At 37.9% G+C, this 25,841-nt stretch overlaps 1 protein-coding gene across 5 annotated transcripts in view; it reads left to right on the top strand.

Annotated features, from left to right (window-relative positions):
* LOC117912767 (ATP-dependent DNA helicase homolog RECG, chloroplastic) overlaps positions 1–25,841 on the top strand; it is a 46,228-nt gene that overhangs the window by 16,847 nt on the left and 3,540 nt on the right. For 4 of the 5 annotated variants that reach the window (XM_034827676.1, XM_034827507.1, XM_034827590.1 and 1 more), the window contains 7 exons: positions 2,006–2,239; positions 15,364–15,435; positions 15,664–15,816; positions 15,893–16,036; positions 21,268–21,426; positions 22,102–22,185; positions 23,267–23,839. In XM_034827676.1, the coding sequence (XP_034683567.1) occupies positions 2,006–2,239; positions 15,364–15,435; positions 15,664–15,816; positions 15,893–16,036; positions 21,268–21,426; positions 22,102–22,185; positions 23,267–23,839 (1,419 nt within the window). The remainder of the gene's footprint in view (positions 1–2,005; positions 2,240–15,363; positions 15,436–15,663; positions 15,817–15,892; positions 16,037–21,267; positions 21,427–22,101; positions 22,186–23,266; positions 23,840–25,841) is intronic. The other variant, XM_034827755.1, reaches the window with a different exon arrangement.

Here is a 25,841-nt window from a genome sequence, read left to right as displayed (position 1 = left end):
TTTGTATCTAAATAAATTTCTTTCCATATATTGAGATTTTATCCTCTTGCTGCAATCATTTTTTTTTTCCTCCTAGAGCCATCACGTGCATTGCATGTGCTACTGCTGTTCAAGATATTATATGCACTTTGTTACTTGAAATTTTTTGTCTTAATTTCCTTTTTATTTTAAAATATAACCTTAGAGTTGCTTCATGAAATATGAGTCACACTATATTTTGCACAATGCATTCCAGAAAAATGGGCTTTTACTGCAAAAACTATTTTCCAATTTTTCACATTTGTTATTGTTGGAGTAACGGAAATACACTTTTCAAGAGTGAAACCCTTTATCTTTCTGAATGTTAAATATAAATTTCCAAAGAGAATGCTGTTAAGATTTTATTTCCTTGCGGTTGTTTTCCATTGATTTATATTGTATTTATTATTGACAGTTATACTGTGGATTCTGTCATTTTTTGCTTCATAGTAAAAAACGTCCTGTTAAATTAACTGATGTTGGTGTAGTTTATGTTTTTTTTTTTATAGGAAACGACAAAGGAATATATTAATAGAAAAAATAAGTACAAGAGAAGGATGAGGAATCCTCCCATTAAAGAAAACTAAACTACAAAATGGCTCAAAATGGGACAATTACTTTCCAATTTTTGTTTTAAATTGGGACAATTACTTTCCAGGGGCAGATGAGGCTCAAAATGGCTCTAAAGGGGTTAAAGTTTGCATAATTGTTGTGAAGTCTATGAAAATTTTTGGACAAAAATGCCCTTTATCATTGACACATCTCAATTTTCATGTTTTTCTTGAGTCTCATAGTTTGTTTTCAATATCAAACCATTGAAAATATTGTTTACACATGAATAAATATCAAATATTAGTTTTTTTTTTTTTTAATTTATATTTTTCGCATATGTACAAGGGACTTGTACTAAATGTATAAGACATTTATACTAAGTGTACAAGGCTTGTACAAGTTTGCTTATTGTGAATATATTTAGGTGTTTTTCTTCATTTTCTTTGTTTGTTTTTTATACCACTAGAAACATTGTTTACCCATATGTATACATGTTAAATACAATTTATTTCTATTTTATTTTTTATTTTTATATTTTCATATATGTACAAGACAATTATACTAAATGTATAAGGTATTTACATTAGTTGTATCAGGTTCTACAAGTCTGCCTATTGTGAATATGTTTACATGTTTTTATAGATGTTAATAAAAATATGAAAATGTTTTGTACATTTAGTATAGTTTAAAATTTTGTACATGTCTTATATAATTTTTATTTAATTAAATTTTAAAATAAAAATTAATAATAGTCAAATGTTAAATTAATGAAAAATAAATCAAGATAAATAGTTGTTATTTAATTAAATTTCAAAAATGAAAATTTTCAAATTTTCAAAATAAAAAATAATAATAGTCAAACATGAAATTAATGAAAAATAAATTAATATGAACATGTCTTGTATAGTTTTTAATTAAAAAGTAATAATAATCAAACATGAAATTCATGAAAAATAAATTAATATAAACATGTCTTGTACAATTTTTATTTAATTAAAATTCAAAAATAAAAAATTACAAATTTTCAAAATAATAAATAATAATAATCAATCATTAAATGAATAAAAATTAAATTAAGATAATAGTTGCAACTTGAAAAAAAAACAATACGAGTATTAAATAAATTTTGAAAAAAGATTTTATTTATTATTTATTTAATTTTCTTGAAATCTTAATATATTAATTATTATGAGTACTTAATTATCCCTTTTTTTTATTAAAAAAAAAAGGCTCTTAAAGGTATTTAGGGATGATAAATTAGCCTTATATCCTCCAAAGTAATTTCATAACTTTCTCTAACCTTTTACACCACTTACGCAAAGTTTAATCCCTTTAAAACAATTTTTACCCCCATCTACCCCTAAAGTATAATTGTCCCTTTTATATTCCATGAACAAGTCATATTTAAACTATCCTAATTATCTTTTTGTATCAGCTAGGGCGCTTATTCCAAATCCTTGAAGGTCTTGGTACAAAAATAGAGAAGGATGGATTGCTGGATAAGTACAGAAAACCTGAATTGAATACTATTTTTGTTGAGGAATGGTCCAGTCTCACCAAGAAATTCTTGAAGGCTCTTCCATATTCCCTCACTTCAAGTCAGCTCAGTGCTGCTTCAGAAATTATCTGGGATCTAAAGCGACCAGTCCCTATGAATCGACTTTTACAGGTCCTGGATTTTATGTGAATACTGCTGTTTTAGTCTGAAACAGCTCAGCCCAGTTCTGTTTTTACTTGTTCTCAGGTTTATTTTCCACTTCAAAAATATATATAGATGGTGTAGGTCTTGAATGTGCAATTTTCTTGATTTTGATCTGAACTGATTTGTTGGGCTTGAATACTCCATTCCTCTCTTTCTATTGTAATCTGTTTGCTTATTATATTAAGGAAGACTTGTTTGTATTGTCAGGAATTATGGTGGGTTGGTGATGCCAGTTTGTCGGATAAGAACTCTGATACAAAACTGTTAATTCCATACCATGTGTGTTGGGATTTTTTGGATCATGTGTTGGAGAAGAAGGGGTTTAGTCCTAGATGGAGGAAATGGTTGAGAGACTGTTTGTCCACGGTATCTTTTGCAGTCTTAATGAATGGAAACGCTAAAGAATGGGTCAAGGCATCCAGAGGCTTAAGACAAGGCGACCCTTTATCCCCCTTTTTGTTTACTTTAGTCGCAGATGTACTAAGCAGGATGTTATTGAGAGCAGAGGAAAGAAATTTGTTGGAGGATTTCAGGGTGGGTAGGAACAGAACAAGGGTATCCCATTTTCAATTTGCAGATGATACCATTTTCTTCTCTAACACTAGGGAGGAAGATTTGCATTCTCTCAAGAGTTTATTGCTAGTGTTTGGGCATATTTATGGGCTTAAGGTTAACCTCGACAAGAGTAATATTTATGGCATCAATCTTGAACAGAATCATCTTTCTAGGTTGGCCGAATTCCTTGATTGCAAGGTTTCTGGGTGACCTATACCCTACTTGGGTCTCCCTTTGGGAGGAAATCCTAAGACTTGTGGCTTTTGGGATCCTATGATTGAGGGGATCTCGAGAAGATTAGATGGGTGGCAAAAGGCTTTTTTATCTTTTGGTGGTAGGATAACTCTTATCCAATCTTGCCTCACCCACATGCCTTGCTACTTCCTTTCCTTGTTTAAGATACCCGCTTCAGTGGCTGCAAAAATTGAGAGATTGCAAAGGGATTTTTTATGGTCAGGGGTTGAGGAAGGTAAAAGAGATCATCTTGTTAGTTGGGATGTAGTGTGTAAGCCGAAGGCAAAAGGGGGTTTGGGATTTGGGAAGATAGTTCTAAGGAATGTCGCACTCTTAGGGAAATGGTTATGGAGGTACCTTAGGGAAAGTTCAGCGCTATGGCATAAGGTTATTCTAAGCATTTACGGATCACACTCCAATGGATGGGATGCCAATACTATAGTCAGATGGTCACATCGTTGTCCTTGGAAGGTTATTACTCAAGTCTTTCAGGAGTTTTCCAAGTTTACTCGATTTGTAGTAGGAGATGGGAAAAGAATTCGGTTATGGGAAGACTTATAGGGAGGGGGATCAACCTTTGGGTTCTCAATATCCAAGACTATTTAGAGTAGTCACGGATAAAAATAGTCCTATTTCTTTTATTCTCGGATCTACTCATCCCTTTTCATGGAACTTTAACTTTCGACACAACCTATCTGATCCTGAGATAGAAGATTTAGAAGGCCTCATGCGGTCACTTGATTGTCTACATGCGTCATTTTCGGTTCCAAATGCGAGATCCTGGTCTTAATCTTCTTCAGGGCTTTTTACAATAAAATCTTTCTTTGTTGCCTTATCCCAATGTTCTGGTTCTCCTCCAGTTTTCCCTACTAAGTGTGTTTGGAAATCTCAAGTCCCTTTCAAAGTCAAGTCCTTTGTCTGGTTGGTGGCACACAATAAGGTAAATACTAATGACTTGCTATAACTGAGAAGACCCTACAAAGCTTTTAGTCCTGATATTTGTAAGTTGTGCATGAGGCATGGAGAATCAGTTGATCACCTTTTCCTACATTGTTCTTTGACAATGGGGTTATGACACAAATTATTTCAGTTAGCCAAAATGGATTGGGTTCCCCCAAGGAGTATTTCTGACATGTTGTCCATCAATTACAATGGCTTTGGTTTATCGAAGAGAGGGATAGTTTTGTGGCAAGATGCTTGTATAGCTGTAATTTGGGTTATGTGGAGGGAAAGAAATGCGAGGATTTTTTAGGATAAAGCAAGGAATTCAGAGAATCTTTGGGAGTCTTTTCATTTCCTTGCTTCTCTTTGGGCTTTTTGTTCCAAGGTTTTTAAAGGGACTCCCCTTATTAAAAAATGTGTATGAAATGGAAGAGAGAGAGCGAGAGAGAGAGAGAGAGAGAGAGAGAGAGTGAGACAGCTAGAGCGAGGGAGTCTGAGTGCGATGGAGGCGAGCGAGGGTGTCTGCGACCAAAAGAAGGCGAAGAAGAAGAGCAAGGGTCCTTTCGTCCGAAGGAAACCGACGGAGGAGAGGGAGGGATTCTGCGACTGAAGGGGAGCGAGACAACTAGAGAGAGGGAGTCTAAGTGCGATGGAGGTGAGCGAGGGTGTCTGCGTTCTCAGGAAAGCGAAGGAAAAGAGCGAGGGTCTTCGCGTCTGAAGGAAGCCGACGGAGGAGAAAGAGGGGTTCGGCGACCGAACGGGAGCGGGGGAGAAGATCGAGGGCGCTCGAGTCGAAATGAAAGCCCAAAGGGAACGTCCTGCTCGGGGCACCGGGATAACTCCAGGAAGAGCATCTTCAGTGTGGAATCGAAAACTTTTGAGGTCGAGGTTGAAGAAAAGAAGGGCAAAACTCAAATTGTGGTGGTGGAGAGAAAAAAAGGGATCTCATCATGGGTACGGATGGGAATAGAGAGTCTAGGGTTTTTTCTTGAAGGGTTGGTCCAGTGCTGTAAGGACACGAGTGTGGGGAAATGGCGAAGAAGCTGGAAGGAAAATGGAAGGGCGTATTCCATGACGCGTGACGAAAATAGAGGCGGATGCTTCATAAGATTAGGAGTGGTGGATCTGGAGGGCAAAAATGCCAGTATTTTCATCCCCAAAGGGAGAGGAGCAGTGGGGGGATGGACTTCAATGGTAGAATCGCTAAGGAGTCTAGGCTTTGAGAGGAAAGGGGATGAGAGCCAGAAAAAGGAGGCGTTGCTGCTGAAGCCTATCACGACGAAAACTTTTGCGGAGGTAATCAAACAGCTGATGAGGAAAGACCGAGCAGTGATCAAGGTGGCGGTTAGAGAGAAGGAGATTAGCAGAAATTTGGACAAACTGAGGCACTGTTTGGTTGGGTCCTGGAACCCTAAATCAGGGAGAGGGGAAGACCTGAAGACCTGGGGGACTCTCTTGGCGAGAGCTTGGGAGTTGAAGGGTAATTTGGGTATTGCAAAACTGGAGAGGGGAAAGATTCTGCTAGAATTTGAAAGAGTTGAAGAATTGAAGAGGGTCCTAAGTCTCAGAAGCATTATGGTAAGGGGGGTTTCTCTCCGTCTGGAAGAATGGAGGCCCGAGACGGGATGCATGCCGGAAAGGGAAAAAAAGCGTGAGGCTTGGGTAAGAATCGTGGGCCTCCCGGTATCTCTTTGGGACCAGACCATCCTGAGAAGGATAGGGGAGGAGTGTGGGGGGTTCCTTGCAGTTGATACCCAAACAGAGAAGCTAGAAGAGCTACAGTGGGCGCGGATCTTGGTTAAGATGAACGGGGAAGAATTACCCAATGCGGTGGAAGTATGGATTGAAGATTTGTGTTATGTGCTAACTCTCTGGTGGGAGGTCAGGCCGGTGTTGAAGGTAGGACCGGCGGGGTTGAGAGGAGTGAAGATTGCAGCAGCAGTCGAGGTTGGGGGCGAGGCTCGTGCACGCGCGAATAAGTGTGTGATGGAGATGGGGGGTGGCACTAGGATCGAGGCATTGCAGAAGCTGGTAGATGGGACGTGGGGCAGTCTTGCGGGTCGGGGCAACCTGTGGATCCTCACTTGGGTGGGCCGAACCAGAGGGGCCCCGCCAAATCCCCTGGGTGCAATGACTGGGACTCTCCTGGGCCTGATCCACCGGATCTGGAGGCTGGGCCGTCGCGGGCTGGGTCGGCTAGGCTGTCTTACTCTGGATCACCTTCCTCTGGGCCGTTAAATAGGAAGGATCTGGAGCGGGCCAAGGTCATCTCGCCATCATTTGAGCCTGGGCTGGATTTAGGCCCGGCTAGTGAGGCCCGCACTGGGGGTTGGACTGGCCCACGTCTGTTGAAAGGGCCAGATGTAGGAATTTCTTCTTTTTGGTTGAAGAGCAAGGAGGATATGGAGGAACCATGTCCTGTGGAAAGTCCAAAGACTGACGGAGCCTTATTGGAAGAAGCTCAGAGGTATGGAAACTCATCTAGCCTTGGTGAATTATTGGTTCCGGCTGCTTTGTCTTCTTCCCTTCTTTTTTCTGGTCGGACTCCATTGGGGGAGTATTACGACTTCTCTGGGGCTGGTTGGGAGGTAGCCCAGAGAGACTCTCAGTGCCGCACTGTCAATGGGCTAGGGTCTATGGAGCATGGGGCAGCAGCCAACTGGGAGTTGATGGAGGCCAGCAATGGCAGCAATGGAGAAGGTGGAGGGGAGCAATGTCTGATCCGTTCAGTGCCACAGGAAGACAAAGGATGGGAGGAGGTGGATTGGGAAGATAGTGAACTGGCCAGATTCAGTAAATTTCTGGGGTTTTCGACAAAAGGCTTGGAGAAGGAAATTTTGGACTTTTTGGTTAAGATCAGAAAAAGGAGGGAAAAAGTCCACAGTAAAATCCTTCTGGACAAATCAAAATTTGAAAGGGAGCTAAAAAGATTAGAATGCTCCATTAACTATGAAAGGGGGAATAAGCTGAAGAGTGATATGCAAGAAAAAGGGGATCAGATGTTGGAAGTTTAATGAAGTTAAGGCTGCTAATTTGGAATGTGCGAGGAACTAATGATAGCTCTAAGAGGAAGGTGATTAAAGCAATGATTAGGAGTCAAAGGGTGGACCTGTTTTGTCTTCAAGAGGCAAAAATTCAGTCGATGTCTGAGGGAGTGGTTAGGAGTCTTGGCTCTGGGAGGTTCCTGGATTGGGGTGCTTTGGATGCTAATGGCTCTGCGGGTGGAGTGCTGATTTGTTGGGATAAAAGAACCTTGGAAGTGAGTGAGATGGAGGTGGGTCAGTTCTCTATTTCCTGTAGGATTAGGAATGTGGAGGATGGGTTCGTCTGGCTTTTCACAGGTGTTTATGGGCCATTCTCTAGGGAGGATAGGGAGGCCTTTTGGGGAGAGTTAGGGGCAATTAGAGGCATCTGGAGTGACCCGTGGTGTATAGGGGGCGATTTTAATGTCACCCTCTCCCAAAGAGAAAGGAGAAGTCAGGGAAGGATAAGTGGTGTAATGAGAAGATTCGCCCAAGTTGTAGATGATTTAGAGCTTATTGACCTTCCGTTGCAAGGTGGGGTGTTCTCGTGGAGTGGGGGTAGAAATAACCAAGCGTGGGCTAGATTGGATAGATATCTTGTAACCCAGGACTGGCTGGATAAATTTTGTGGGGTTGTTCAATGCAGATTGCTGAGGCCCATATCTGATCACTTTCCTATTATGCTGAAGGGTGGAGGGTTAAGGCGAGGCCCATCGCCGTTTAGGTTTGAAAACATGTGGCTAAAAGTAGACGGCTTTAAGGACCTTCTCCGGGAGTGGTGGCAGGGCACTGTGGTGAGGGGGAAGGCCAGTTTTAGATTGGCCTCTAAGCTAAAGGTGATGAAGCAGAAAATCAAAGAGTGGAATAGGGAGGTGTTTGGCAGGCTAGAAGTTAACAAGAATTTGGCTCTCCAGCAGGTTGAGTTCTGGGACAGGGTGGAAGGTGAAAGGTGCCTGTCGGTAAGTGAAACGGAATTGAAAAAAGAAGCTAAGGAATCCTTCAAGAAGTGGGTTCTTTTGGAAGAAACCCACTGGAGACAAGCGTCGAGGGAGTTGTGGTTGAAGGAAGGGGACAAAAACACAGGATTCTTCCATCGGATGGCCAATGCCCATCGTAGAAACAATTCCATGGACAGAATCAAAATCAATGGGGTATGGAGGGTTGAGGAGCAGGAGATAAGGGAGGGGATTGTGCAAAATTTTCAGCAACTTCTCACTGAAGTGCCAAGTTGGAAGGCGGATATTGAGGGGCTGCACCTCCCAAGACTAAACCCCTGTGAAGCTGAAGGACCGGAGGTGCCCTTCACTGTGGATGAGATTCACTCTGCCTTGATGGACATGAATGGAGACAAAGCTCCTGGGCCAGACGGGTTTACAGGGGCTTTTTGGCAAACATGTTGGGAATTTGTGAAGGAGGAGATCTTGGAGCTGTTCAAGGAGTTTTTTGTGCAAAAATCTTTTGCAAAGAGTCTCAACACCACCTTCTTGGTCCTCATTCCTAAGAAAGGGGGAGCGGAGGATCTTGGGGATTTTTGGCCAATTAGCTTGCTAGGGGGACTGTACAAACTCATGGCCAAGGTGTTGGCTAACAGATTGAAAAAGGTCTTAGGAAAGGTAGTCTCTTTGGATCAGAACGCTTTTGTGAGGGGGCGGCAGATTTTGGATGCATCTCTTATAGCTAATGAGGTGATCGACTTCTGGTACAAGCGTAAGGAGAAGGGGTTGATCTGCAAATTAGACATTGAAAAGGCCTACGACAACATCAACTGGAATTTCCTTATGAAGGTCTTAAAAAAGATGGGATTTGGGACGCGGTGGATGGAGTGGATTTGGTGGTGCATCTCCACTGCCAAGTTTTCTATCATGGTTAATGGGGTTCCAGCAGGTTTTTTCTCGAGCTCCAAGGGGCTGCGTCAGGGTGATCCCCTTTCTCCCTATCTCTTTGTCTTGGGAATGGAGGTGTTGAGTGCACTCTTAAGAAGGGCTGTTGGGGGGGGGTTCATCTCAGGGTGCAGCCTTAGGGGTAGAGGGAGGCTGGATTTGGAGGTATCCCATTTACTCTTTGCGGATGACACAATCATATTTTGTGAAGCTAAGAAAGAGTATCTAACCGCTTTAAGCTGGATCTTGGCTTGGTTCGAGGCAGCGTCTGGGCTAAGAATAAACCTAGCTAAAAGCGAGTTAATCCCTATTGGGGAGGTTGAAGAAATTGAGGAGATGGCAGTGGAGCTTGGGTGCAAAGTGGGAGCTCTTCCCTCAGTTTATTTGAGGCTGCCTCTTGGAGCCCATCACAAGGCTATTTCAATGTGGGATGGGGTGGAAGAAAGAATGAGGAGAAGATTAGCTCTTTGGAAAAGGCAATACATCTCTAAGGGCGGGAGAATCACCCTTATCAAGAGCACCTTGGCCAGCATTCCTATTTATCAATTGTCCCTTTTCCAGATGCCCAAGTTAGTAGTGAAAAGGCTTGAAAAAATGCAAAGAGACTTTCTTTGGGGAGGGGGGCGAATGGAAAGGAAAGTACATCTTATTAATTGGGAGGTGGTGTGTACCCAAAAGGAGAATGGAGGGCTTGGTTTACGGAAGATTGATCTTCTTAATAGAGCCTTATTGAGTAAGTGGATTTGGAGGTTTGCCTTTGATGAGGATATTCTTTGGAAGAAAGTGATTGGGGTGAAATATGGTCAAGAGGGCCTTGGGTGGAGGACAAATGAAGCTCGTGGGGCGTTTGGGGTCGGGGTTTGGAAGGAGATATTGAAGGAGGCAAATTGGTGTTGGGATAACATAAGTTTTAAGGTGGGCAAGGGGACTAAGGTAAAATTTTGGACGGATCTCTGGTGTGGGGAGGAGGTGCTGTCCAGAATTTTCCCCCAGTTATACACTTTGGCGGTGCATAAAAATGCAACAATCAACGAGGTTTGGGACTCTAGCCTTGGTCAAGGGGGTTGGAACATCAGATTTGCTAGGGACTCAAATGATTGGGAGCTGGACTTAATAGGAGCTTTGTTTAACATGTTGAGGGACGTCAAGATCTCCCAAGAAGAGGATTTGGTGGTTTGGAGAGGCGGAGGTAAAGGTATTTTTGGAGTCAGACACGCTTACAATCTGCTGGCTGCTCCTAATACCCTTGTCTTCCCAGTTAAATGCATTTGGGTGAACATGGTCCCTACCAAAGCTGCCTTTTTTGCTTGGGAAGCTACATGGGGGAAGATCCTGACTTTGGATAGGCTCCAAAGACGAGGGTGGCAGCTTCCTAATTGCTGTTTTTTGTGCAGTTGTGAAGAGGAAAGTGTAAATCACATTCTTTTACATTGTATAGGGGCTAGGGTTCTTTGGGATATCATCCTTGCCCTGTTTGGTGTTCATTGGGTGTTCCTAGAGACGGTCTTACAGTTTTTACTTAGTTGGAGGGGCTCCTTTGTGGGGAAAAAGAGGAAAAAAATCTGGAATTCCATACCGGTGTGTATTTTTTGGACGGTTTGGAAGGAGAGAAATAGATTAGCCTTTAGGGGGGGCTCGTTAGACATACAGAAACTCAAAAATTATTTTGTTTGTAATTTGTGGAGTTGGGCTAGATTGTACATGGGAGAGGAGTCATCTTCGCTTTTAACCTTTTTGGAGTGGCTAGCGGCTTATTAAGGGCCGTTTGGGGCTGCTTGTTTCTGTTGTTTTTTGGGGTGTGGCTGCGTTTGTATACTCCCTGTATGCTTTATGGCGATTTGCCCTTTATTACAAATTATGCTTACTTATCAAAAAAAAAAAAAAAAAGGGACTCCCCTTATTGTGTTACAACTTGATTGACTAGTGGCGTGTAATTCCTTTGGGTTTGTCTAGTCTAGAGAGTTTGTTCGTTTTTACTTTGTATTTTCTTGTTTTCGTATTCTTGTTGTTTAGTTTTATTTGGTGAAAGGATTTCTCATCATTCTCTTGTACTTCTTTTTTCTTTTAATATATTCCTTTGTCGTTTCCTATAAATAAAAAAAAAAAAAACTGTTAATTCCATACATAAAAGATAAAGTATAGTAATATCCTGAATAACATATTTATTCTCATATCACGATTACCCATAATCCAGATGTATAATATCCTTCATGAGGTTAGAGTTTTAGGTCATATCATCTGTTGTAACTCTTATCCAAGACAGTTCCTCACAATGCCCCTTGAGGTAGCCTTATTTCACAAATAAGTAATTTTGCGGATTTCCTCAACCGTCTATTCTTTAGTAGAACTGAAGAACAAGCAACCCCTACTTGAATTTAGTTGTGGTGTCCTAAGTTCTATTCCTTGTATGTATGCCAACTCCTTCTGGGTTTATATATAAGAGTCTTTGTAGAAGAATGAAATTAGGAAAGTTGTGTTTTTGTAGAGAGAATTAGGCAATCTCGTAATCAAAGGGATTTGATGTAATTAAGTTAGGAAAGTTTCTAATTTATGTGTTGGGAATTTTTGTATACCTTGTATATGTATGCGAGTCATCTGTATTTTTTCTTTTTGAGCACCACCTTTTCAATAAAGAAAAAATCTAGCTTCATTATCGTAGACTTGGACATCCATCATTTAGAACTCTTAAGATCTTGTTTCCTTCTTTATTTAGGAAATTAGATGTTGATAGTTTTCATTGTGATGTATGTGAACTTGCTAAACATATGCGTTCAACATTTTCCACTAATAATAAAAAAAAAAAAGAATTTTAGAGCTTTTTCATCTAATTCATAGTGATATTTGAGGCACTTCCCTTGTCCTTAATATATTTGGGTATGTTGGTTTGTGTTTGTCATCAATGATTGTACTAGGGTCTCTTGGATTTTCTTACTTAAACACAAATCTGTTGTGAGTTTTGTTTTACCAAATTTTCATAACATGATAAAAAACCAGTTTGGTGTCATTATCTAAGAGGTTTCGGTTCGACAATGCCAAATATTATTTCAATCAAGTCCTAACTCCATACTTTTAACATGAGGGAATAATTTATGAGTCATCATGTGTCAACACCCTATAGCAAAATGGAGTTGCTAAGAGGAAAATGGTCACTTCCTTGATACAACACAAACTTTTCTGTTCAAAAAACATGTGCTTAAATCTTATTAAGGGAAAGTCGTTCTAATTGCCACACATCTTATAAACTGATTACCTTTCAGAGTCTTAGGTTTCAAAAGTCCCATGGAAATACTCTCATTGTTTTATCCTAACATGAGAACCACGAACCATCTCATTCCTAAAATATTTGGGTGTGTGTTCTTTGTGCATACTTACAGTCAAAACATGGGAAAATTAGACCGAAGAGCAGTCAAATGTATTTTTATGGGATATTCCTCAAGTCAAAAGGGATATAAGTATTACCATCCACCATCCAAATTTTTTTGTCTTAGCGAATCTTACTTTCAAAGAGATTGAGTCTTATTTTTCTACTCCTTATCTTTAGGGGGAGAATTTTGTCAAGGAAGACAAGGATTAGGATTCCTATCTCATTGATCTGTTTTTCATTGACCTTCCTAAAGTCTCTGGTCTAATTTTTAATCTAGTATCTGTATTCTTTTTCTTTGTACCTAAATCATCATCCATAAAGCTTGCTCCTGGAAATCGAATGATTAGCAAAGTGTATTCAAGGAGGAAAACAACAGTCTTTAGGCTTATACAAGTCCAAGAATCTGAACCAACTTTTGGAAATGAGGTAACAGTCTCTCATCCTCCTTTACAAACCGAGTCAGAACTTCAGTTTTAGACCAAAATCTCCCTATTGCCATTAGGAAGGGAACAAGGGAATGCACTAAACACCCTTTGTATCCACTTTCCCATGTTGTGTTATTCAAAAAGTTGTCTCCATCCCATAAGAGTTTTCTTACAAGTTTGAACAATATTCATATTCCTACTACTCTATCTGATGCCAATGAAAATTGGAGGTAAACCATGAATGAAGAAATGAAGGCTCTGGAGAAGAATAAAACTTGGGAGTTAGTAGATTTGTCTATGGGAAAAAGGTCAATGAAATGTAAGTGGGTCTATACTTTTAAGTATAGAACACATGGGATATTAGAGAGGGTATAAGGTAAGATTGGTAGCTACAGAATACACTTAGACATATGATGTGGATTATCTAGAGAAATTTGCTCCAATTGCCACGATGAATATAATCAATTTTTATTTATTTATTTATGTATTTTATTTTATCATTGGCAGCGAATTATAACTGGGATGTACAATAGTATGACATAAAAAATGCATTTCTAAACGAAGATATGGAAGAAGAGATTTAAATGGAAGTCCTGGGTTTGGCAATGACGAGCCACTAAAAAGATGTGTAAATTAAAGAAAACTTTATATGGGTTGAAATAATCTCCGAGGCATGGTTTTGAAGGTTTGCTAAAGTGATGAAAAACATGGGATACATGCAAAGTCAAGGGGATCATGCGTTGTTCATCAAGCATTCAGATTTAGGGGGAGTTACAACTTTATTGGTATATGTAGATGACATCATCATGATGGGAAATGATGAAAAGGAGAGATAAACTTGGAGGCAATGCTTGACCAAGGAATTTGAGATTAAAGAGTTAGGAAGTTTGAAATACTTCCTAGGAATCAAGGTTGTACATTCTAAGTAGCGAATTTTTATTTCTAAACAAAAATCTTTAATTAACCTTCTCAAAGAAACATAAAAGTTGATGTGTGAACCAGAGGGCGCAACAATAGATCCTATTCATAAGCTTAGAGAGACTAAGGAAGATGTTGAAGTAGATAGAGAGATGTATCAACGTCTAGTAGGAAGACTCATTTATCTCTCTCACACAAGATCGAATATAGCATATTCTTGAGTGTGACTAGCCAGTTCATGCACAGTTCAAAAGAGGTTCATCCGCAAACTACTAACCGAGTGTTACAATACCTTAAGGGGTCTCCAAGAAAGGGCATCCTATTTAAACAAAGCTCGAGACTAGTATTTGAAGCATACACAGATGCAGATTATATTGGATCTATGGTTGATAGAAGATCAACCATTGGGTATTGCATTTTTTTTTATGGGAATTTTGTGATATGGAGAAGTAATAAGCAAAGTTTGGTGGTGAGGTCCAGTGCAAAAGCAAAATTTCACATAATGGCCCAAGGAGTTTGTAAACTACTATGGTTGAAGGTCATTTTGGGAGATTTTAAGATTAAATGTGATGATCGAATGAGACTTTACTGCAACAATAAATCTAAAATCAGTATTGCACATAATCTAGTGCAACATGATCAAACAAAACACATAGAGATAGACAAATATTTTATCAAGGAGAAACTAGATAGTGGATTGATTTGTACTTATGTATCTACTAACTGCCAACTTGCAGATGTATTCACAAAAGGTTTAAGTAGTGCAAAGTTTCAAGCAAGTGTATCCAAGCTGGGAATGGAAAATATCTATTCACTAGTTTGAGGGGGAGTGTGAGAGAATGCAATTAGGAAAATTCGTGATTTATAGAGAGAACTAGGCAATCCTATAATCAATAGTCTTTTCAGGGTTGGGAAAATATGGGTTAGAGTTTGAGACATTGGTAAATATATTTTTGTATTAATCTCTTTCATCAGTAAGACTTTCTAATAATCTTTGCTTTCGGACTCGGGTTTTGAACCAAACCATGGAAGAACCATGTGTGCTTTTTATGATTGCTCTTGTTTCTTTCCATCAATTTTTCTCTCCATAACATGTAAAATCTTCAGAAACTGGTGTCAGAGCCTCAATTAGGGTTTCAAGATGTTAGCACAGGTTTTAAAATTGAAGCTTGAACTGGTGAAGTTCAATGGAAAAATCAATTTAAGTTGGAAGATCAAATGCATGTTATGTTACTTTAACAGGATTTACCCTGAGATTTCAAGTGGAAATCAAATTTTCTAGCCTTGAACATTTACTTTCTTATCACTATTTTGATACTAGTTTTAGAAGCTAAGGTTCTTATCACTATTCAAATATGTGACAGTTTTAGTAGGAAAATTACCATCACTATCTGGTTGACCTGGGTCATGAATGGATTTATAGGGGGTGGTTATGCTCTTAATTGTGTCAATATTGCCAGTTGGCACTATTTTTCTAAGGGTTTGTCCTTTGTAAGTTGTTATGTCAGAGTCCTGGATAGATGGTGGTCGCATATAATTGAAGCATATTTGCTTAAGGTGGAATCTCTTGGAGAAAGGAGAAGAAATGCTAGCGGACATTTAAAAGAGCTGAAGTTGTCAAAAGAACAAACTATGATTTTTCACCATTATTTTTAATTACCTCATGGCATGTCAACTAATATTATTGAAAACTGAAGAAGGTGCCCATTTGCTAATATTTTCTGACTAATGATTGTACATTTCTCTTCAGGGTGATGTTGGATGTGGGAAAACTGTGGTAGCTTTTCTGGCATGTATGGAGGTTATTGGTTCAGGTTATCAGGTTAGGCACTGCATCAATTTTGACCTTTTATATTCTTTTATTTGTTTATTGAAATGTGTGTGAGTATACATACAGGCTTCAGTATCTGTATCCTTTTGTTTGTTATTTTCCCTGTATGTTTGCACATATGAGATATTTGGCTATTATTAATTTTGAAACTTACTCCATTTATAGATTTGATGCGGGATAGGTAATTGATTGTTAGATTTACTTTTCTAATCTTTTTAGGCAGCTTTCATGGTTCCAACTGAGCTGCTTGCTGTCCAACATTATGAGCAACTCATCAATTTGCTGGAGAATATGGAGGGGGCTGAGTGCAAACCTTCTATTGCTTTACTCACAGGTTCAACACCATCAAAGCAATCGCGGATGACTCATAAGGCATGTATTATTATCACATCCTTTAGCTTTCCTAGTTAATCTTTTCGGAGTAATAAGATTGTGCTTTGGTGCACAGGGTCTTCAAAATGGAGACATCTCATTGGTCGTTGGAACCCACAGTTTAATATCTGAAAAAGTGGAATTCTCTGCTTTACGCATTGCTGTGGTGGATGAACAACATCGTTTTGGTGTGATCCAAAGAGGAAGGTTTAACAGTAAGGTGGTTTGCTTCTGTTGACTTGCGATGATGAGAATTTCTTAAAATTTTTATAGTTGTTTTGTTGGCTAATTCTCAACCCACCTTTTTATGATTGATTATGGTGGATGTCATGTGTACGATGGTTCATATGTAACAAGAAAGGTTTTATTTAAATGCAGTTAGCATATGGCAATGCATTTTTCGCTGAGGCAGTGGTAGGTGATCTTAATAATGTCAAAACCTCATTCTAAAATCTTTTATTTGGTGTCTGACCTTTAGATCAACGTATATAAAAAAACCTTTTAGTTGGTGTTGATATCAACTGGTAGCATTGGTGTATCAATGTATGGTTGCATCCTTCAAACCTGGTAATTGGTCATTAACATTTTTAGGCGTCCTCCTTGGGAGTAACCTGAGGGTCCTCAATTTATAGGACATAATGGCAGACACAATCTTTAGGAGAAGTGGTGGACGTAAGAAAGCCTTCTTATCCTTGGTGGTAAAAATAACTCTTATTCAGTATTGCTCATGTTCCCACATACTAATTATTCATCCTGAAAAAACCATTAAGGTTTGCCTCTAGGATTGAGAAAATTAAAAGAGATTGTTATCTGGAGTTGGGGAAAAGAAGGAAGGTCATTTGGTGGGATGGAACCAAGTTTTTAAGCTGAAATGCAAAGGAAGTTTGGGTATAGAGGATCCCTGATAGAAAAAAGCTCTTCTGGGTAAGTTTTTGGAGGAGATTTCCTACTGACTGTGATTTGTTGTGGCATACTGTTATCTTAAACATATAAGCAGTGCAGTCCAATAGGTAGGATGGTGACTTTGTGGTTAGGTGTTCATATCGTTGTCCTTTGAAGGCTATCTCTAAAGTTACCTTTACTCATCTTTGGTTCATCATTGGGGATGTAGAATGAATGAGAGTTTATTTTTGAAAGGGTCTATGGTTGGAGGACTTTTCCCTCTGTTGTTGCCTTTGTCTAGCTCCTTTCCAGAATGGTAGGCTCTTTCATTTCTTTACCCTACAATTTCTCTCTTTTTCCTTTCTGGATGAGAGAGTCTGGATTATATAACTTTTAGGTCTTTTTTCTACCTTTGGCAAAGTGATTATCATTCCTTTCCTCAAGGCAGTTTTATTTGCAGATCTAAAGCTCCAACAAGCATTACAGCTTCACATGGATAATGACTAATAAAGCAACCCTTGAATTCTATGTCTTGTGTCTGAGGGTTGGGGAGACTACTGATCCTTCTTGCCCTCTACATTTTTTGTTACTATGGGGCCATAGCAGAGGTTTCTCTGTCAGATTCTAAGGTTCCCCCTAAATATGTTGCACGCGTGATTGATCTTGTGTTTCAGGGTTTTTGTTGGAATCGTAGCTAGAGAATATTATGGATATTAATTATTTTGTGGGTTATTTTTCAGAGAAGAAAGCTATATCTTTGTGGAGAGGAGGTCAATTAATTTTTATGGGATGTTGTATGTTGATCTCATTTCACTCTAGGCATCCTTCACTAAGAGTTCTGAGGAGTCCTCGTTAGTATGATGGCCTGTGGTTATTATAGGAGGGATTTGGTGATGAAGGCTTAGTGAGTTAGTCAGTTTGGTAAGTCGGTTTATGCACTCTCCTCATGTAGAACACCTTGAGGCCATGTATAGAATCCTAAGGTACTTGAACAATACACTAGGGAAAGGTCTATTCTTTCAGAAGAATGTTCAACAGAATATTGAGGCTTATATTAACACGGATTGGGCAGGTTCAATTACCGATCAGAGGTCCACATCAGGATTTTGTACATATGTGTGTGGTAACTTAGTTACTTGGAGGAGCAAGAAACAAAACGTGGTATTATGAAGCAGCACAAAGTCTGAATACAGGGCAATGACTCACAGAATATTTGAGATGTTGAGGTTGAAATGAGTTTGGAAGAGCTCAAGAGACCAATAAAACATGTGTATGAAGTTGTATTGTGACAATGAGGCTGCAGTCAGCATTGCACATGCAGTACAATACGATATGTATATAGCCAAACATGTTGAGATTGACAAGACATTTTATAAAAGAAAGGCTTGAGGCAGGTGCTATATGTATGCCATTTGTTCCAACAACACAATAGACGATTGATATTCTTACAAAGGGGTTGTGCAGACCTAACTTCGAGTTTCTCATCAAGAAGTTGGGCATGATAGACATCCATGCACCAATTTGAGGGGGAGCATTGAAGATTTAGGATGATAAAATTCGAATTTATAATTTGAATTTTTCTGGTAAATTAGACTGTTAGGATTTACGATTTTTATGCCTTTGGTTAGATTGGTTGAGATTATTGTAGAACCAATCTCTCCTATATATCTTTGTAAATTCTTAAGTATTGAATAAGCAGAACTAATTTTTCTTCTCTCAAAAACTAGTCATATAATTTGGAAATTCTTGTATTGATTCTCCAATAGCAAGCTTGCAATAAGTGGTAATTGCCTCTAGTAGAGGGGGATTCAACCAATGTGATGTAGGACAACCCTCAAACGGATGTCTATAATCAAATTGGTGGGCTTGGGTTTTTATCTTTTGGGGTTTGAGGAGAGGAACAAGAGATAAAGTTTATTATGACAAAAAAGATAAAATAAGAATACAAAGAAATAGGGTAAGAAGAAGGGATAGAAACTTCAGAATCTTACTAAGGCCTTCTAGGAAACTCACATAGAAGAAAAATAATGGTCTCATTGTTGAGAATTGGCAACACTTTCAAAAAAACTAATATTATGTAATTACTCTTTTTGTTGGTTTTTATCAATTTGCCTTTTCTAGAGGCTTCTCTAAGAAATCCAAATTCTACACGACTTCTAATGACCTATTATGACTCTAATCCTAGTCCTCCTATTCTGATTCTAATAATTAACTACTCCTATTTTAACTCATATAAATACTAATCCTAATTTAATTCCAACTAATATTAAGTCACATAAAGTTTAGTTATTTCTTTCCTTCCCTTTCTTGAATACACTTAAGAGGCTTTATCCCATGATGATGTCTACTTCTATGTTTCCTATGGTAGAAGAAAAGCTTGGAGATAGCAAAGATATTGGATCTCTCTGGATGCCTTGGTTGTGAACTTTGTTAGGAAGCTTATATCTGCCAATCAAATAGTAGATCATTTAACAAAGCAAGGGGTTCAGATGTTGAAGGTATTTGTTGGAGATTCCATAGATTTGACAAGGTCTTTGATAGGCTTTTGGTGGGTGTTAGTGGCCTTTGGATGTGCTTAGTTGTATTTGGTTAGTAGTTTGTTTACTTCTTGTTTCTCTTGGTGGATATCTTATCCTTTTTCTATTTTTTTTTTTAAATGAAGTAAAATATTATTTTTTTTTAATCAAAAAAATTAAAAGGAAAGAAAATGTGGACCATTCGTAATCAGCAGGCCATGAGGTGAGCTGATTTGGTACAAGATCTACACAATAGAACAGACAATATCACAAAAATTAAAATGCAGACACTGGATCTTGTACTGCTTAGCTGATACAGTTATTGTAATGTTTTAGGAGAACTTCTATGCATTTCCTGAACCATTATTCACCAGCAGGTTCCGTCACGCCTACGCCTGGTTCAAGCACGTGTGCTTGCTATTGCTTTTGCTTTTGCTTTTGTTGGACTGGTTTTTTTATTGTATATTAACAAGAGAACCGACCCCAGGCTAATAAGATGACAATTAACTGAGTTTCGGAATTTTCAGACTTACCAAATTGTTGGGAGTGATTTAACATTTTCTCTTTGACCATGATTGTTAAGCTCTTGTTCCCAAGGCATTCTGCTTAAGTTCCCTTGCAAGCACTTAATGTAGTTCATGTTAAATAGGAACTGAAAATTTTTCTGCATTTCTTCCCACCCTTTATTTTTCTGTGGCCACAGCTGAGGTTTTAAATGCTGATATGATGTTACATTGATGCCATGAAATAACTTGTATCTAACAAATTCATGGATTTTGGTAGCATATTAATGTTGAAAAGGAAAAAAAAATAAATGAAGCGATGTAGAGACTAGTGATGATTAGTGGAAACCGTAATGTGACTCCAAGATATGCGAATATAGATACTAATAAACAGTTAAATTTCATTTTTTTCAAATTTAAAATAATATATCACAAATTTCTGATGCCTATGTGAGAAAAATGCAGGATGGCAGGCATAAATAATCTTCCATAATAGAGTATAACATTTAAATACAATATATTGATTAATTACAACACCACCCTACTTGAGAAGTCAATTAGCAAGCATGTAGTGTCTATGGAAAACCCTCCCATCCTAGGCAAAAGGTGTGTTTTTTTCAAAAATAGAAATTAAATAAATGAAATAATAATTACAATAAATATTGTTTATACATATACTAAATTGTCATTAATATTAGGCAGAGTTGTTGGAATCTTAATATTATGACTGCTCTCCAGCAGTGCTGCAAGTATAATTTTGGTATTTCATCATGAGATACTCCATATTGGAGTAAGATTTTCCCAGTTCTCAGATTGTGTGAAACTTAAAATCTTTCATAAATTTAACAATCTGAGCTACTCCACTTATTTTGATTGACATGGGAAAAAAAAAAAAAAAAAAAAAAGGCTTTGTATGAGGGACTCCCATGAAAAAAAAACCGTCTACTGTGGTTACTTTAGTCATTTCAATAAAAAAGTGGGGGAAACTTCTTGTTGGAATTACTAAACCAACCTAAAAGTAGAATCATATCAGTTTTGGCACTGGTTTCTGTAATCCTGTTCTATCCCTTTGAATTTAAGTTCTTCAACATTTCCTTAAAACAATCCTTTCCCTCTCTCTCTCTCTCCCTCCCTCTCTCTCTCTCTCATTCACTTGTGCACACACACAAATCATTGTCAATTGATGTTTTCCTGCTTTAGATCTCAGTCAAATTGTCCATGAATATATGAGATTCCTATTGATATATCAGCATGTAGATTGATGTTTTGAAACTTGGACTATGATTAGTGATAATGTCCACGGGAATAGCTTCCATTTTTCATTTTCTTGAGAAAGCAGAATCATGGGGTTTTGCTTTGACTATCATTGGCATTTATTTTCCAATTAATGTTTAATGCATTCTACAAGGTAGGCCTTGGGTTTTCATTCTTCAGAAAATGACGGCTTTCTTATTACCTTTTAGTTGACATTAATGCTGTGCCCTGTCTGACTTTCCTTCTTATGCTCTACACCATTTTATAGTCTGAGATTGAGACTTGTGACCCTGCAGTTATATTATAATTCTATTAGCTCAAGAATGGCCGAGGCTAGCTCAGATGTGTTGTCAGAAGGAGATAAACGTATGGCTCCTCATATTCTTGCAATGTCAGCTACTCCTATACCAAGGACACTTGCTCTTGCTTTATATGGAGACATGTCCCTGACACAAGTATGTAAAGCTGTCTTTAAATTTACTAGCATGCTATATAGTTCAGGTCATGCTTAAAAAGATGTAGTTCTGAAACTTAGTGGTTTGTAATTTGAACAATTCTTCAAACTTTTTCAACTTTGTTGGTGTTATGGATGGTCCAACTCTGTTATATTAGGACGGGCATGTTTTTTTGATCTGAACATACTTTGGGCATTTTGTAGATGTCATTTTTAATGTGGACTTTTATGTGCCTTTTTCTCTTATTTGGCACTTTGGAGACTGTTTTATTTTAAAAACTAAACAGGCTGGAGATGGACTATTGGAAAGGGATATTGGATGGGTTTGAAGGATCTTTCCTCTTTATTTCATCTCCGTATGTTTTTTGTGCCTACTTAAGAATTTTGAAAATTATCTTTTAGGTCTATTTAAGGGACTTCAAGTACTTTGCCCTTTTTTTTTGTTTTTTTTTTCTTTCTAGTTTGGGAGCTGGGGATAGAAATTGGATGAGACATGTTATCTGCCTGTTTAACTTCCCCTTAGTTATGGCTTTGAAGATTGGAAATCTAGTCCTCTTCCTAGTTGATCTAAGTTGGCAATGCATTTTAACTTTTGGGTCTTCTAAGCTTGTATACTTCATTTTTTTATTTGTTTATTTGCCTACTGGCAATTATTCATTGGTTTCTATAATAACAGATAACCGATTTACCTCCTGGGAGAACACCAGTTGAAACATACACTATTGAAGGATGCGATGCTGGCTTTGAGGATGTCTACCAGGTGATGGATTTTCTTCTTTTACTATTTCTAAGTTACTTCTTAACATCTACATCTGTCCTTTTTTTGGAAAATAGGCGACCCCAGTTCCAGAGCATCTCTACGTTTGAAACAGGAGACATCATAATTTCTCTCCTTTGCTTATTGTCACACATATCAAATGGAAAAGGAAATGAAGTGAACATGATACAACATCTATTTTCTCTCAAAGTCTTTTAAACTTTGTTTACTTTTCATTTCAAAGCATTCTCTCTTTTTCTCATCTGTTCTGATTTTTATCAGAGCCACAGATACCACTGTTGACATTGCCATTAACCTCAAACTTCTTTTTTTTTTTTTATAGAGAACTTCATTTTCTTTTGGATCTCTACTGGGACTTGAATCTGGAATTTCCCACATCCCAGGCCTCAAGTGCTTTTCCATTAACTTGTGTACATGCTTGCATTTCTTTTTTCAGTATTGTTCTTTTGCAAGACTATCTAACAGAAATGCCTCTATTTATAATATGTGACACAAGGATGGATTCTAAGAAAGCAAATATATCACTCTTTTCCTCATCAAAAGTACTCTAGATGCCCAACAAATGGGTGCCCTTTAAGGTTGGGCAATGAAGAAGAAAAAGGAGGAGAGCCTGTTTTTTTTTTCTTTTCTTTCTTTCTTAAAGCATCCTCATGAAAGTATTGACAAATATTCCCATCTCCTGTGCAAGAGATTTTACCCACATCATCTCATAGTCTAGGTAGTAATAGCTTTATACTCTGCTGGGGGTAGAATAGAATATTCTAGCTGCTTTAATATTTTAAGAGAAGCCAATAGCATCATTGGTCTCTCCATTTTGTTTGGGCATGCAAAAATAAGGCACTAGGGCATTTTCCTTTCGTTGAATGAGGACTTGATTATGAAATTCATATTATAGAAGTAATAAAGGAAGGTTTTGATTTTTTAAAGGTTATAGGTAGATCCAGAGGTTCCCTTTTTGGGCACTTATGGGTACATGCTAAATCTACTGAGTATTGGTCTTCTTTCAGTGATTCTGCTCTTTTTCTTTTTGTCTTACCTGATGCTAAAGGATTTTATGTAACAGATGATGTTGGATGAGCTAGAAGCAGGGGGGAAAATTTATATTGTATATCCAGTCATTGAACAATCTGAACAACTGCCTCAGCTTCGTGCTGCCTCTACAGATCTTGAAACTATATCTAGTAGGTTTCAGGGTTACAAATGTGGTTTGTTACACGGGAGAATGAAAAGTGATGAGAAAGATGAAGCATTGAGACGATTTAGGTCTGGAGAAACAAATATCCTGCTTTCTACCCAAGTAATTGAGATTGGTGTTGATGTTCCAGATGCATCTATGATGGTTGTTATGAATGCTGAGAGATTTGGGATAGCTCAGCTACACCAACTCAGAGGACGAGTTGGACGTGGAGTGAGGAAGTCTAAATGTTTATTAGTATCATCTACAGCTGGTGGCCTAAATCGAATGAAGGTGCTGGAAAACTCATCTGATGGTTTTTACCTAGCAAATATGGACCTCCTTTTGCGTGGACCTGGAGACTTGCTTGGTAAGAAACAGTCAGGACATCTTCCAGAGTTTCCTATTGCTAGATTGGAGATTGACGGAAATATTCTGCAAGAAGCACATCTTGCTGCACTGGTAAGTGTGATTTCTCTGGACCCCTTTTTGTTGATATCTGTGGTGGAATTTTAATTTGCTATAATTTATATCTTGCTTCCAATAGGACTTAAATATTATTACTCTGAAATGCTTTAGAATATCTTATAGGAGTGATAGATTCTTTCTTTTTTGTTTCTGTTACAAATGTGTATTTGAGAGTAGTTTCACGTGATATGCAGATACTCACACACATGCACAGATGCACATACTGATGCAGGTTGATCCAGAAAGAAAGCAAGGTGATGGGTTGGGTTGGGTCCATTGGGTTGGTTTTTGTGGGTGGTTCAAACTTTCAGAGTGAGACCTGGAAATATTGGATCCATTTGCACCTTTTTAAGTTAAATTTACCCACAGGTTATATAGGTGATCCGCTTGTGTACCTCCTTGCATCATTGTAGTAGACTTCGATATAAATGTTCCATTTCATTTCAATTTCTCATGAGAAAAACAATATACAGATTCAGTACATGACCATTTTTTATCAAACCCACCTCACATGTAATCTTGTGGACCTCTTGATTTGTTGCTTTATGTAAGATCTTTCAATGGGCTAGTAGAGGGTGACTATAGGATTTAGAAAACTAAAACCTGGTGATATGTTTCATTAATGGATGAAGTTTTCCTTCCTTCTTGGTGACGAATTTTGCTTAAAAACTTCCTTGTTAAATCAGGTGCTTTCCTAAAGAAATTTTCATTTTTGTATAATGAAGCACTAGGCAAATGCTCATAGAAAACCTTTTGCAATAGGCTGTTGAGCTCTAGTGCTTTGATCCTTCTAAGTGTGTCCTGCTGCTACTTCCACTCCCACTCCCACTTTTTGGACTTCTAGTTGCCTTCATTCTCTGAAGGTGCTTTGACAACACATAAATATTTTAGGATAGGGATTTGACAACTTAAAAGCTAATCCTTTCCTTAGCCATTCTTTATTTAAAATGATGTGTACCCCTATACATAAAAATAACCAATACAAACATATCCTACACTACTTAGCATAAAAAGGTTGAGAACACCATTGTGATATTCTAAATTGCAATGACCTATTAGAATTCAGAATATTATTAATATTAACATTAAAATATAGGCATTACATGCCCTGATGATGTTTAGCAATGGGGGCTTTGGTGCTACTCTTCTGTTCACAATTTTTCTTGAACTTAAGGGAATGTGAGCTGGGAACATGATGTAGAACAAACCTAGGATTGTTGCCTTCTATCAAATAGGTGGGTTGGGTTTTTTTTTGGGGGGGAGGGGTGGTGTTTAAGAAGAGGAACAAGGGATAAAGTTTATGGTAGAGAAAAATAAAATAAAAAATATAGAGAAAGAAAATATGAAGAAGAGGAGATAGAAACCTTAGAGTCTCACTAAGACCTTCTGGGAATTTTACTCAAAAGAAAACCAATGGATCACTATTGAGAATTGCTTCACTCGAAAAAAAAAAAATAATATTATTTAATCACCAATCAATACTTTGGCTTACATTAGTTAGCCTTATTTATAGGATTCTCTAAGAAATCTAAAGTCTTCTAAGATTCTAATAACCTATTATGATTCTAATTCTAATTATCTTATAACCTAATTAACTACTCTTTATTTAGCTCTAACAAATACTTTAATTCCAAGTAATTCTAGTCCTATTTTAATTATAACTAATACTAATTCCCTTTGTTGATGTATATCTTGGAGATTCATACTTATCAATTTCCTCGACTTGAAAAAAAAACTCAACCTCGAGTTTTAGCTATTTTCCATGATCAATTGAAATTCTGAGCAATGCCTTGCACCCTTCTTTCTTCGTCGACTCTTTACCATGGTAAGATGGAATTTCAAGATCTCTTAAACTCGTTCAATTTCATGCAAGACAAGTACCAAATTTCGAAAGATTTTCTAATGTTGTGAAGCAAGTTGATAGTTCTTGAAATAATTATGTGTCATCAACAAGCTTGTGGCAAGTTGTTTCCCGGACTTTTCTTGTAAGAAGAAT

Source organism: Vitis riparia, chromosome 1, assembly GCF_004353265.1.
Source record: "Vitis riparia cultivar Riparia Gloire de Montpellier isolate 1030 chromosome 1, EGFV_Vit.rip_1.0, whole genome shotgun sequence".
Classification (NCBI taxonomy): domain Eukaryota; kingdom Viridiplantae; phylum Streptophyta; class Magnoliopsida; order Vitales; family Vitaceae; genus Vitis; species Vitis riparia.
Note: the sequence above shows the minus strand (reverse complement) of the source record. Positions and strands in the feature narration are given on the sequence as shown.